This window comes from Centropristis striata, chromosome 21 (genome assembly GCF_030273125.1).
Source record: "Centropristis striata isolate RG_2023a ecotype Rhode Island chromosome 21, C.striata_1.0, whole genome shotgun sequence".
Taxonomy (NCBI): Eukaryota; Metazoa; Chordata; class Actinopteri; order Perciformes; family Serranidae; genus Centropristis; species Centropristis striata.
Window position 1 is genome coordinate 24,342,315 of NC_081537.1, and position 14,895 is coordinate 24,357,209.

General features: G+C 40.4%; 1 protein-coding gene across 1 annotated transcript in view; it reads right to left on the reverse strand.

Moving 5' to 3' along the window:
• Positions 1–14,895, reverse strand: part of skap1 (src kinase associated phosphoprotein 1) — a 45,560-nt gene that overhangs the window by 4,646 nt on the left and 26,019 nt on the right. Inside the window, exons 10-11 of the mRNA XM_059325098.1 lie at positions 7,583–7,636; positions 7,353–7,462 (exon numbers count right to left, since the gene is read on the reverse strand). Of these exons, the coding sequence (XP_059181081.1) occupies positions 7,353–7,462; positions 7,583–7,636 (164 nt within the window). The remainder of the gene's footprint in view (positions 1–7,352; positions 7,463–7,582; positions 7,637–14,895) is intronic.

Here is a 14,895-nt window from a genome sequence, read left to right on the forward strand (position 1 = left end):
ATCTCATTAACAAGACGTAGCAGATACACAGTGTGTTGTCTGAGAGGTGACACATATCAGAGACGCTGTTTGCTGCAACCTGGATGCAGATCAGATGAGTGTGAGGGAGGAGGAGGGCGGGGGGGTAAACAGCGCCGTGTCGTGGCGGCTGCGGCGCGTTGACTCGCTGACCTCCCGGTGACTCCTCCGCCGAGATAGCTGGGGAATGAGTGTGGGCGGGGCTGGCACTGCGAGTGGGTTGCCATGACAACACCTGCAGTGTACCGGCGCGATCGTTTATTTACCACTCAGGGGGCTGGCTAATGGTGGCATTCTGATAGGCCCATCGCTCACGCTCCCCGACCGGAGGACGGATTGACAGCTACCCGAGCCTGAAGCGGGGAGAAGAAGGTGAGTCGAGGTTGGGTGGATGCGCTGAAAGACAACGGGGTGAGACAAGCGGCTGGGGCGACGCCTTCCTCGCCATCGTGTCACGAAAAACAAAACACAGCTTTAATGGATCTCTCTGTCAGGGAATAAATGCACCTATTTTTGGGGGTGAAAATGCTAAATTCTGTAGCGATTCAGACTCCATATCCTCTTCTCTTTTCCTTTCTCATCTCGCAGATGAAACACACACACACACACACACACACACACACACACACACACAATCCCAAATGCATACAAACTAGGGGGAGTGCTAATAAGCCTGACACATGAGGCATCTTTCCTCGGCCACCAGCTGACTGAGGCAGGCCTTGGGCGTGATGGAGCGCAGGAAGTCTCTCATTGCCCTGCCGCTGAACCCGCCGCCTGGGTGTTACAATCTCTCCCCCTCCCTCCCCTCCCTTCCTCCTCCCTCCTCCCCCATCTCCAACCCCCTTCCTCTCTTTCCATCTCTCCTGTAGCAGCCTTTCCGCTTGCATCCTCTCTGTTGTTTTTTTTTTTTTTTTCCTCTGCATTTCTCTCTCCTCCACATCGACTCATCAGACACACTGCAGCTCTCTGCAGTTCTTCCATCACCGGTCACTCTAACAAAGAAACATGGAGACCTGGAGCAGACAGCCGCCCCACCATCTGATCTGTAACCCCGCTATTATTAGGTTAGCCAGCTCCGGGTAACACCTCACCAATGACCCGGCTTATTTCGGGGGCAGTTATAAGGATTCGGAGCCAAGAGAAATCTTGTCGAAATCCGTCCAGAAATATGGACGATAATTCTGCACCACCAGAAATCGAAATGGCTACTTAGTGTCCGTTTTTTTCCAAGTGGGCTTTTAATTAAATCAGTGAATTGGCTTCAAATTGGAAACATGACAGAGCATGAGAACGTTTGAAAATATCTTAGGGACGATGAGATTTAATAAAAAGAAAACCTACTCGCTCCTTTCTAATGCACGCCTGGGATTACAGATAGCTCCTTAACTTAATAGCAATTTAAAGTGGATTTGTGTATGCCACTGAGTGTCTGTAATGATGGCTGTTTACGCCGCCCCTCATTTATAATAATTAAGCAGAATGGATTGGGGGTGGGTTGCTCGGACGCGGTTCTGGGCTATTGGCTTGGGCTGAATAATGACCTACTGTAGTCGACCGGGGGATGACCGCTGCCTCCTGTATGACCCCAAACCCCAGACTCACCCCCTGCTACTTTGGGTGGTGAATAGGATGTCTTGCCTGTCTATAGCGTCTTGGTGTCTATGGCCACAATAGCAGCCAGGGGTCTTTAAATGGGTGTGTGACAGAGAAAAGGAGAAAGGAGAGGGGGGACAGGGTTCACACAAAAGAATAAAGGGATCCACCCTCTTTGTCTCTCTTGCTTGACTTTTCCCATCTGATTGTTTGCCCACTTTTCCTTTTCTTCAGCCGTATTCAGCCGCTGTGACCTGTGGGCAGCGGCCCAAACCGGCTTGTTAAACCGAGAAGAAGCCCCTAAAAAAAGACTGTCACAGGTAGCCTGGACAGAATATCAGTGGTCATTTAAGCACAAAATGAGTTTTAGAGTCTTATTTCTTATTTTAATGGCATAACTCGTGTTTATAAGAGGCTATAAATCACAGCGAGTAAATCTATAAGGCTGTAAATCAGCTTTCAGTGTTTGTATAAGTTGTCATTTAATAAACTCTGACAGAAACCGCCACAAGGTGTCAGTGGTGTCCATGTTCTCATTGTGTCAAACAGGCAGCTGCAGCTGAACACTTTGGCCAAATGTGACGTGACGCTCTGCTTTGGGAGACGCAGCGGATTGGCTGGCCCCGTCTCCCTCTCTCTCTGCGTTTTGGTTGGACGGCGAGCGGAGCGAGAGGAGGGGTTGGGGGGGGGAGAGGTGAGTGGCGGCGATGGAGAGAAAGAGGAAGAGGTGGCAGCGGCGCTTGCCAGAGTTTTAAGGACCCTGGATGGGTTTGTGCCATAAATCTCTTCCCACTCCATCTCGCCGTTCTCCATGAGTGCCTGTGGGAATACAGGAATGTGACAGCTGACCTGTAGAGCCCGTGTCTTTTGATTCTGGACACATAAATTAGAGGGCAAGAATGCAGGACAACCTTATGGTTCAGTGTGGGACGGGGCCGACAAAGTACACAGCATTACACGTGTCGGGGTATAGTGAAACAACAGCTCGTGATAAACTGTGTTGTAAATCCTCTATGCATGTTATGATGCAGCGTGCGAAACATCTCAACAATTTAAATTCCAGTTAAAAAAATCTGAGTGTGTGATATTGCAGAAAACAGAGCTTGCTGGTATTTGTCACCACACACAAGAATGTCAGAGTAAAGCTATAATGCGCATTAGAAAAATGCAAGCTCTCAGAAATGAAATGCCAGAGCAAAACTCACAAGATGGATTTAACGGTGTGTTCCTACCTCATGTATCAGCGCGCCATCCAGCTCTGCGGAAAGCAAGTTAGGCATCGCTGAAACCAGGCGGCAGAGGCACGCTTAGAGATTAATTCTCTCCAACTAATGGGATTCATATGAGTTGTGAGGTTCCTAATTTATTTACTTTGTCAGTGATACACAGATATCTGCACACACACACACACACACACGCAGCAACACACAAGGGGGGAAAAAAACACACAAATACAGTAAAAATGCCCCCACTTTACAGTAAGTGAGAGATCAATAATGATGGATGAGGGCCTTTTATACAATCGGCATGTTCTCCTCAGTTCACAGCCATATGACACCACGCCTGTGGCTATCCCATTCTGCACTTCAGCAGTCAATCACATCCCAGCTTTAAAAATAACAGTTTGTTAGCACCATTGATTTAGCACTTAGAGCGTGTCCTTATTACCTTGTAATTATGGTCAGTGTTGACATAACAGCACAGACAACCAGGCCTCCCACCCTCTAAGAGAATTTATGGGCCCTGGTTTTATTACGGCCATTTCATGTGTCTGGGTCCCCAGTTAAGCGACAGAGTTGAGTTCTAGCCAAGGGCCCGTATTTCACTCATCGAGGTCAGGGTTCTCAGGAATCCCCCGTAAAAACTGAGCGCCGGTGGGGGCCTCGCGTGTACACAGACGACGCGGGGGAAACCCTCCCCAAGGGCTCATTAAAACAAATAGCCGATTACAGGCTATAATCCAAATAATGCTATTCATGAGGGGGAATGCGATGCTTTTAGGACGCAAAATGGGACACGGGTGGAGTGGTGTCGTCACACGAAACCAAAACAGTCGGAAGCCGTCTTCCTATCACCTCTAAATAATTTACAGCCGGGCCCTGGCTTTAAATCCATTAGAGGATAGTTAGAATACTCTCCTGTAGTCTGTCACTGTGTTATGACTTCAGCGTACAGCTTGACAAAACAAGAGTAATCTGTGTCATTAAGATTGTGAGATACTACAAGCAGGACTAGCTTCCAACCTGGACTCCGTTTGCTTTTAAGGTCTTCGACGGAGCAGAAATCTGATCTGTACAGTGAAAGGTAATCCGGCAGGCAGGGCTGAGGCTGTTTGAGGCGGATCTCCAGCACGGAGCCAGGTCCCCTTTGTTTCCCCAAGTACGCTGCCTTTGTCATCCTCACGTGAAAAATGGACATGGCTGTTTTGACATTTTCCCCTATCAAGCAGCACGCACAGACAGAGAGGGCTGGCATCTCATTAATCTGGCACTGCCAAGAGAGCCTCAATTAAAAGTCCATCTTCTGTGAAGAGCATATTTCACCTGAGCCATATCTGCTCTTATAAACAAAAAGGCTTCATTTCCTTCCACACAAACTGATGCTGCTAATCCATCTCAACCTTGACTTTTTTAATTTATTATGAAAGTGAAACATTAAAACTAGAATATATCACAAATGAGCAGGGATGTCATGATTTAATCTCTGCACTGAAAATGACCATAGTGAAACTGAAGGCAGGATCGGCAAAATCGAAAATCTGACCATATGGCGTTTGGAGTTTGGTACATACCAGAGAAGTATGGGAGTTATATTACATTTGATATCATGTAGTCTAGCTTTTTAAGGAAGAATTTGAAAATGTGAATGATAATGTGTATTTAGGAAACACGATAATGCAGAAAGGGACATGTTGGGCTTCGACACAGCTGGACTGTTTACAGAAGGTTATCGTTCATCAGGGTGGATGCTCATATAGTCACTGTTATAGTTATCATTACAGTTGTTGTTCTCGTTGGGACAGCCCTTAAAATCTAAAAACTGAATCACATCACAATATCAAAAGTTGTGAACTTTGATAATCATGACGCCTACGAATTCGGGACTACTTGACCAAAATCTTCGGTCATTTCACATCTAAATAACAACATATATATCTATAAGATTAAGAAGAGGAAGATATTCCCTTATTAGTCCCACAACAGACCTCAGCAGTCCTGGGATTTAAATTGGCAACCATCTGGTTACAAGCCAGATTCTCTAACTTCTAAGCCACGGACTGCCCTATATCGTTTTATAGCATGTTTTCTAGTAATTTAATAAATACAGATTCTATATGAAACAACAACGTGGTAAAGCCTGTTTGTGTATATATTGTATGTTAGAGAAATCGATTTTATGGTTCGCTTTCCCACGTGCAAAGATCTGAAGATAAAACAATGTTGTTCAAAGTTTTTAAAAGGTGCTATATAAATAAAAGGTATTATTATTATTATTGTTATTATAAAGTGCAGACTGCAGGCCAATGTGGATCCTCAGAAACAAGTTATGCTGCCCTTGAACATGCATGCATTGTATTTTATTCTTTCACTGTTTAAAAACATTCACTTTCAAAAGCCAATATTTAGTGCACTAATCAGCTCCTGTGTCAAACTGCATCCCCCAAACAAGCATCTGTCAAGTTGGAATGACTTCTTGTAGGAAACTACCGGTCGCCGGTGGACAACTTGTTTCTGTATTAGCTGGCTCCCTAAACTGGCATCAAAACTTTGATCACCCTCGACGCAAAGTGTTGTTCAAATGACGTTAACATTGCCGTGAGTTCAGCCTCTATTTATTTTGCACATCACTACAGAAACGGTATAGAAAAATACATTTTTATATCATTTTACGATTTACACTCAACGGCCACTTTATTAGGTACACCTATGCAAATGCTCATTAATGCAGATATCTAATCAGCCAATCACATGGCAGCAACTCAATGCATTTAGCTTGTAGACGTGGTGAAAACAAGCAGCTGATGTTCACAGCAAGCATCAGAACGGGGAAGAAAGGAGATTTAAGTGACTTTGAACGTCACTTTGGTTGTTGGTTCTGCTGATCTAACAACCATCTGTAGTTTATAGAGTACAGGTATATCTCAATATATTAGAATATCATAGAAAAGCTTATTTATGCCCGTAATTCATTATTTACTATTTAATTAACACATTATATAGATCCATTACACACACAATGAAACATTTCATGTCTTAATTTATTTAATTTCTTCTAATTATAATGATTATGGCTTACACCTAAAATTCAGTGTCTCAAAAAAATTTAGTATTACAAAAGACCAATTTTAAAAAAGTATGTTTAATATGGAAATGTTGGCCTCTGAAAAGTATGTCCATCTATATGACTTAATACTTGGTTGGGGCTATTTGACTTGAACTACTGGAAATGAACTTTTCCTTCATATTATAATGTATTGAGATGGTGAAGATGAGCTGCTGAAGTTCACAGCGAGCATCAGAACGGGGAAGAAAGGGGATTTAAGTGACTTTGAACGTGACTTTGGTTGTTGGCCTGCTGATCTAACAACCATCTGTAGGGTTTACAGAGAAAATATCCAGAGAGTTGATGCTTGTTGATGCCAGAGGTCAGAGGAGACAGAGACTGGTTCCAGAGGAACTCAGAGAACCACTGTTACAACCAAAGTCTGCAGGAGACTCTGAACAAACACATGTCAAACAGCAGAAGCAGAACACCACACCACCACTTTATTAGGTACACCCTGCGAGCTAATAAAGTGGCCGGTGAGTGCATTTTGTCATATTGCTGAGCTCCATCACAAATAATTAAAACTCAGTTGCTGCAACTGCTGATTAAAGATGCAGGAAATCATGAGGTTGAATAAATAATTTCTCAATCTCCAGCACATAATTACAAAACAAAAAAAGGCTCAATATACTGTAAATTCTTCCTCCCTCTGCTCTTCAACACAATTTAGCCTAAACAGAGAACATGATGATTCAATTTCAAACCAGCCAATAGAAACAGTCTGGGAACAAGTCCCTGTGCGCCGCTGCAGAGTAAAAGTGCCCAAATTACAAGCCATTGATTTCCAGTAGGGTGGCTTTTCACTGGTAGATACTCTGCATGTAACTACAAGATGGCCATAAAACACGAGGAAATAGATTGAGAGAAAAAGAGCTGAGATGCAGGATGGCTTCACCTGCAGTTTGTGTCAAACAGAAAGGAAGGGCTTCGCATGGCTGCCTACTCAATTAACCCCTGTGATAGAGGCTCCATAATGAACAACAGCACCATTACGCAGCGCCCGAATGGCACTTCACCCTAGTGGCCTGGGAATAGACAATGCCACTGTTGGTGCTTCACTGCAGCATGGAGACACAAACGCTCGCTAACAGAGGAATTTAGACGCTGGAGATATCAGCATGTTCACAAAGTAAATGAGGGCAAAGTGATTACTTGCGCTGGTGTTGTTTAACCCTTAAATAATTACATATTCTACACATCTGCATCGCATTTTACTCATTTTAAACTACTTTAATTGCTCCTGTAATTATGTCTTACGAGTGTAATCAGGATCCATTAGAAATGAGCTGCAGAACAGTAATCTCCCATTTCCACAGACTGGGAGAAAGGGTTAGTGTCCAGAAAGCACAGGATTCTGAGAGGAAATTTTAAATAAGCTCTCAGATTATTGTTGTGCTGATGGCGATGCTGACCTTGCTAACGATGTAGATGAGATCTCCTCTCTGGAAGTCCAGCTCGTCCGGCTCGTCGGCCTGGCAGTCCCATAAACACTGGTAGTAGTTAGCGTAATCTGATGACGGGGCTGAGAGGAGAGGCACATTTAAATAAAACAGCAAGACAATGTTCTTTTCTCGCCGTGAACTATTAGAGCTGGACATTTTCTCATTATTCGCAGGGGAAAAAAAGGTAATGAGGTTCTGACCTGGTTTGTTGTTCTTCTCACCGCTCTCGTCTGTTGGCTCAGTGAAATCCTCTTCTAGATTAAGAAAACACAACAACATATACTGAGTACTGATCTAAGTATGGATCAACTTTTGACACATTGTAAAACAGACTATAACACACTAATACATAGATAGAAATGTACTCAAATGTTATTTAATAGTTATGTTGTTATTGCAAGAGCAACTTGTTAAAAAAATAATTTTGGTTGTTCTAAATGCTTGTATTTATCACGTCTTGTCTCATCATTTCTTACCACTAAAGGTGATAATTAGAGCCAGAACAATGAGATTTTTGAGGTTGATATTGATTTTAAAAGAGATAAATTCACTGATATTATAAAGTTTTCTGTATTGTGCACAGGTTTGCACCATTATCACTCTACAAAGCTCATTTAACAAAGACAATTGAACATTATATATACAATGCATGAGATTGTCCACCAATTCTAGAAATAAAACAGAGAAAATAAAAAGTAAATAAAACTAAAATAGCTAAATAAACATCAGTGCATGTTCTGTTATGTAGTTATTGCAAGAGTAACTGGGTAAAAAAACGAATTTTGGTTGTTCTAAATGCGTGCATAATATATAACATGTCTTGTCTGATTATTTCTTATTACTAAAGGTGATAATTAGAGCCAGAACAATATGAGATTTTTGAGGCCGATACTGATTTTAATAGTAAAATTCAGCGATAACTGACAAGGCAGCTGATATTCAGACATTTACTGTATTGTGCACAGATTATGCACCATTATCTCTCTGCAAAGCTACTCTTATTAAAGAAAATCTAACCTTATAATACATTATACATACAATGTATTAGATTGTCCACCAATTCTAGGAATGTAACAGAGAAAATAAAGAATAAATAAAACAAAAATAGCTAAATAACCATCAGTCCTGCATGTTCTGTTATGTAGTTATTGCTTGGTTATTGGTATTACTTGGTTATCTTCTCTATAATCTTGAAAACTTTTTAAATGCAGCAACAAATTGGTTAAACTTTACCATTAACATTTCAGTATAAAATGAAGAATTGAACTGAATAGACCGGCCCCATTGTCACCGATACTCGATCCAGCTATTCGAGTAGCATCTGCCCGATATCCGATACCAGTGTCGGTTAACCTCGTTTGACTTACCAGCAGGAAGCTTTTTTAACAACATATCAGGACCCAAACATTGTAATTTCATTATTTCATTATTTAACACTCCTGTAACCTTGTTGTCAATTTGACATCTCTGAATAAGAGTATGACTTTTTTTTGGTTTATGTTTAACGGCTTTTCTTAATTTAACTGGGTAAACATAAAAATGAACATGATATGTTTTCCTCTACATTCCAGGCTGTTTAAGCTGTTAAACATGGCAGAAATACGGACATTTTACACACATTTGCTAGGGATCTTTGGCTGAATTTGATTTGATTTGATAGTTTTATCTAAAGGGGAATTTAAGGAGTCAACAAAGACATTTAAAGCTGGATAATCATTTAAATTATTATCAATTACTGTTCAGGTGAAATTGACCCGAAGCATAAAAAACAAAACATGTTAGTACAGTCGACCATAACAGGGTTAACAGAAAGAGACAAAATTATAAATAGAAACACAACCTGCTGCTGAAGTAAAACTATTTGTCAGGGTTTCCTTTTTGTCTCACACAATAAGGATAAATGTGCATAAAATGATGAAAACACAAACCAAACAAAAATAAATAAAATGGATCAGCAGCCGATTCTTGATGCATCTCCACGTGACACAAAACGTCTATTCTTCTCTACCTAGACTGAACTCCTCAGTGAGTGATCAATTTGTTGACATTTATCAGAGAGCCGGGCAGGAAAAGTTAAAGAGAAAGAGGCCGTCTTTAAGGCAGGAGGAGGCGGACGTGTCATCGACTGCGGGGCGTGGCACCCGGTGGTCTGAGAGGTGACACAGTGATACGCCTGCCCTCTGCCTCCCACATCCATCCTCAACAGCAGCAGGCTGACAGCCACGCCACAACTAGGCAACACTATCCACCTTCCAGCACAACCTGCGCCTCTGCTTCCAGGAAGACCGGGAAGGGCGACACACACACACACACACACACACACACACAGACACACACACACACACACAGACACACACACACACACATACTGTATACCCACATGCATATTAGTGATTATGTGCACAGCTTGGGTGCAGAGGGTTTCTTGGATATGTTAGGATGATTTTTTCTTCTTGCACATTTCAAATAAAACGAAATAAAAAAGTTAAAAAACATCAGTACTGCATGTTCTGTGTCAGTCAGGTGCTGACGGTTTCAATTAAAAATAAATAAAAATAAAATAAATACCTACTCCCCTTTTTGTGTGTTTAAAATGTGTCTTAAATATGTTTTTAATAAAAAAAAGTGTGTGTATTGCTGAGCCTTGTCAAAGGAGAATTTCTGTCACTGTTGGTACAAACAAAAAATCTATCTATCTATCTATCTATCTATCTATCTATCTATCTATCTATCTATCATATGCATCATTTTAAATAGACACCAATATGCCTTTGATCTGCAAAAAATGATTTAATTACTTTAAAATAAATACCATCTAAGAAGGTTTCTATCTGGTAAGAAAAGAAGATTCTTGAAATACAAACAAACTAGTTTTTGTTTTTTTTACCATTCTGATGAATGAAAATGACTGGGAAGGGCGACACACACACACACAGACACACAAACACACACACATTGTACATCCACATGCATATTAGTGATTATGTGCACAGCTTGGGTGCAGAAGGTTTCTTGGATATGTTAGGATGATTTTTTCTTCTTGCACATTTCATAAATAAAACAAAATCTCTCTTTAAGATGCAAAAGATGTCATAATAAATATCAGCCATATGGTTTACCTGATGAATAATAAAAGTGTCATGCATTGTTGCTAAACCGAAACCTGATTTTAATTCTGTTTGGGTCCAACATTTGTTCAGCACTCCTCAACTGCTGCACAGACAAGCATCCTTCAGTGGAGAGGCCACCGCTATGGGCCAACGCTTTCTATATCAAAGTGATTTAATTTTCCAGTCAATAAAATCAGTCATCAGCACCGGAGCCAATACCGCCATCGCTCTGCATTCTGCCTGCGTGTTCCGAGTTTTGCTCCGACAAAACCGAGGGAGCTCATCACAGGGAGAATGATGCTTCAACTCCGGCTCGACGTTTCTTCGCCAGTTTTGCTGCTGCACACGTAAAAATGTATCTGATGAGCGTGCAATTTTGCAAATTCCCAGATGTATTTGATGTTAACAAGAAAATAATCTAAACTTGAATGACAACTCGTGCAAAGAATTTGTTGCAAAGACTATTCAAAAACTTTTATTAGGTAACGAGATGATATCGGTGATAATCTGAGGATCATTTGGTAGGATGAAGATCTGATCGACGAGGAATGGTTAAAAACACTGTAAAATACCAAGAAATGTATAAAGGAGGCTACAGAGAAATTACTCAGTATAAGTTAATGCATAGGTTTTATTTTACCCCTACTAAGCTCCACAGGATGGATGAAGACGTGAATGGTTTGGTTTGACAATACCTGCAAAGCCAAGACTAAACAGAATTTCCCAGTGTATTAAAATATGACTTTGCAGTAATAAAATTGTTATGGCTGCCCAAATGATTTTCAGATTGTAAAAGTACTTCCTCTCTAGATATTACATTTTTTAAATGTAATCTCACTTTTTCGCTCATACGTGTATTTATCTCCAGTGTTCAGGTATCTTATAACTAAACGTGATAACTAGTGCCAGACCACTATGACATTTTTGAGGAAACTGATTTTAAAGAGAAAAATAAATCACTGATAACAGATAAGGTGGCCCATTCATTGTGCATGCAACTTTTTTGATAGTCTCCTTTCTGTATGTTTAAAATGCGTCTTAAATGTGTTTTATATATAAAATTGTGTGTATTGAGCCTTGTCAAAGTGGACTTTCTGTCACTGTTGGCACAAAAAATAAAATAAATCTATCTATCCATCTATCTATCTATCCATCTATCCATCTATCCATCCATCTATCATATGCAGCGTTATTGATAAATAGCAATATGCCTTTAATATCGGCAAATATCGGCCGATAATATGATATGTATCTGTTGGGCTCTGGTGATTTAATAACTAACATCTAAGAAGATCTGGTAAGAAAGGAATATTCTTAAAAATACAAGCACAAACTTGTTTTTCACAATCCTGATGAATGAAACTAGCTGCAAAATCTAATAATTGAACAGTGTCTAATCACTGTGTAGAAGCTGCAAAGAGGTGCAGAGTGATTGATAAGTGAAGGGGTGAGAAAGTGAACGAAAGAGCCCGTCATTCGATATGCCATCTGTGGTCAGAGTCTGTACCTCTTCCCAGATGGCTTTGAACGCCGGCGTGACAGTCTGAAGACTGATCTCCCTCTCGCCAGTGATTTTGGCAAAGGTAATGTACTCACTGAGTGAAACAGAATCTTGATGTATCTTATTTAATAGAAAGAGTGATGGACGACGGCCCTGAGAAGATCAGATCACCCCTTTTGTCCTTCTCAGGATCTTGTAGCCACCCTGACACATGGGACAGTCCCCCCCTCCACCCCCACCACACACACACACTCTCACACACACACACACACACACACACTCACACTGCCTCGCAACATTCTCAATCAAACTCTAATTTCTATTAAAGATGTGACGCTAAGAGCTCCAGAACTATTTTAAGCCCTGAGAGATGCAGTTTTTACTTCCTTTCTCAAACTCTGCTTAGTGGATTGAATTGTGGGCTATTTGTTGCCTGGCAACATTAGCTAATTGGACGTTCTATGACGGAGCATTCGGAGCGACTCGCTCTCGCCCATTTCAACAACATAACTGTTTCTTCACCCATTAGGACATAAAAACCCCTCTAAAACCTCAGCATTGTTTCAAAACCACCTCCCAAAACCTGAAAACTGCAAAGAATGTCAACGTTTCCTAAATCATTGATTTCTCAGCCTCTGAAGCAGATATGGACATGAAATAAAAAACAATTAAAAGCTTAAACCCTTGGCTTTGACTGTAGAGACAAAGAATATGAAGAATTATCAAATTGCTCAGCCTCTGTAGCACATAGAAAGCTTAAACCTTTTGCCCTAAAATTCATGAGGATCTATAAAATAATGCCAATACTTTTGTACTCTCATTCAAGTTTGATTTTGAATGCAGTAGTTTTACTTGTAACAAAGTATTTTAACACTGTGGTATTGCTACTTTTACTTAAATTTATAGATTTGAGTTTTATTCTTGCACTACTTGTCAACTGTCACTGTTCAATAGCCAAAACAGTTGTAGTCGTAGATTGTAAACCATTTTAGATAATTTAATCCTTGAATTTTCAGGAAGAAATACCGAGGACAAAACCTGATCTTGCTTCCTCAGGACAATTGTAAAAATGTTTTTTATGTAATGTTTACATACCAACATCATTAAAAAAATATAAAATGCTCATATTTCTCAGCTTCTGTAACAGATAGAAATATTAAATAAAAAACATCTGAAAATGTAAGCCCTTAGCTTTGACTGTAGAGCATTGTCTTTGCCCTAAAGTGCATTTACATTCTTTAAAACATCCACAAACAACAAAAAAATGTCATATTTTCAGAAGTAGAGCAATAATTATATGACAGTTTGTTAACAGTGTAGAAGTTAGTGAACCTCATCATCCTGCTGTAACTACAAGTGTCGACTAGCGGGTCTGTAGGCTCATTATGATCTGGGTTGTCATCAGATTCAATTGCTGTTTTTCAATTAAAGTCAAAGCGAATTTTTAAATGATACATTAAAGAAAATAAGGTTTAAGTTTCCATCAGCTGGATCAGAGCGAATAAACAAAGCTGCAGTAACGTACTTTGGTCAGCAGGTGGCAGTGTAATGTGTTGCTGTAGGCTAATCTGTCAGTAAACAGGAGAAGAAGAGAGAAAACAACAACAAAAAGAGGGAAAATGGAGAGAAGTCTTCAGGAATTAGATTCAACTTCTAATTGTTCTTTCATGTCAGAGGAAACAGCTGATCAGTCATGATAATAAATGTTTGCTACGTCAGAAAAAGTGTTTCTATCTCCTGTTTAGAGCATAAACTATTTTTCAGAAAAAAACCAAAACCACTTCAAGTGAGCGTGTAACTTTTATGCACATTTTCGAAAGTTTTTGGTGTTATCATCAGGCTTTTCTCATGAGAATCTTCAAAATGTGCAGAGAAATTCACTGATGGAAACACGACTATTGTCGATATTACTGAAGTCAGCTTAAGTCACTCAGGTTGTCTGTCGCACATGTTTTGGTTGACCTCATCACTGTTCAACTTTATTTTCGGTCCTTTCTTCCGTGTGGAGGCGCGGAAGATTTTTTTTTGTTTAGTTTATCTCCCTTTCGCCTTTCACAAGTGTATTTAAGCGAATCCTGTTTAATTTCATTGGTTCTGTGTCTTAAAAACGACCAGATCATCCGAAACACACAGACTTCTGTCTCGGTCTAAATGTGTTAACAGATCGCTGATCTCCAGTCGGTGTAACGGGAGTGTGTACCCTGTCTGCCTCTGCAGCAGCCAGCTCCGTCCTGACAGGCTTATTAGTGTTGCTTGATTTAAAATGAGCGATCAGTCTGGCTGTTGTGGTGTTAGGGAGGTACCTGGCAACACAAATTTCACAGCCAGGGGAGATCATCACAAATATTTCTTGCTGCAAAAGTCCCACAGGGCTCAAGCGAGTGTGTGTCTATTTGTCTGACTGAGTATCATGAGAGTTGGTGTGTGCAGCCTTTTCCCGTCCATTCATCTGTGTGTGTGCATGTGTGTGTGTGTGTGTGTGTGTGTGTGTAACTAGAGCTTGACAGATATATGGTTGACTGATATTATTGGCTGATATCGGCCTATCAAAGGCCTGTCGTTATCGGTGTACAGTCATGGAAAAAAATATTAGACCACCCTTTTTCTTCAATTTCTTGTTCGTTTTAATGCCTGGTACAACTAAAGTTACATTTGTTTGGACAAATATAATGATAACAACAACAATAGCTGATAAGAGTTTAATTTAAGAGCTGATATCTAGACATTTTCCATGGTTTTCTTCATAATGATTTTTGGTTATTATCAAGAAAACCATGGAAAATGTCTAGAAATCATATTGGCCTCTATCATCTATATGACTCAATACTTGGTTGGGGTTAGTTGACTTGAACTACTGGAAATTGACTTTTCATCATGTTCTAATGTATTGAGATGCACCTGT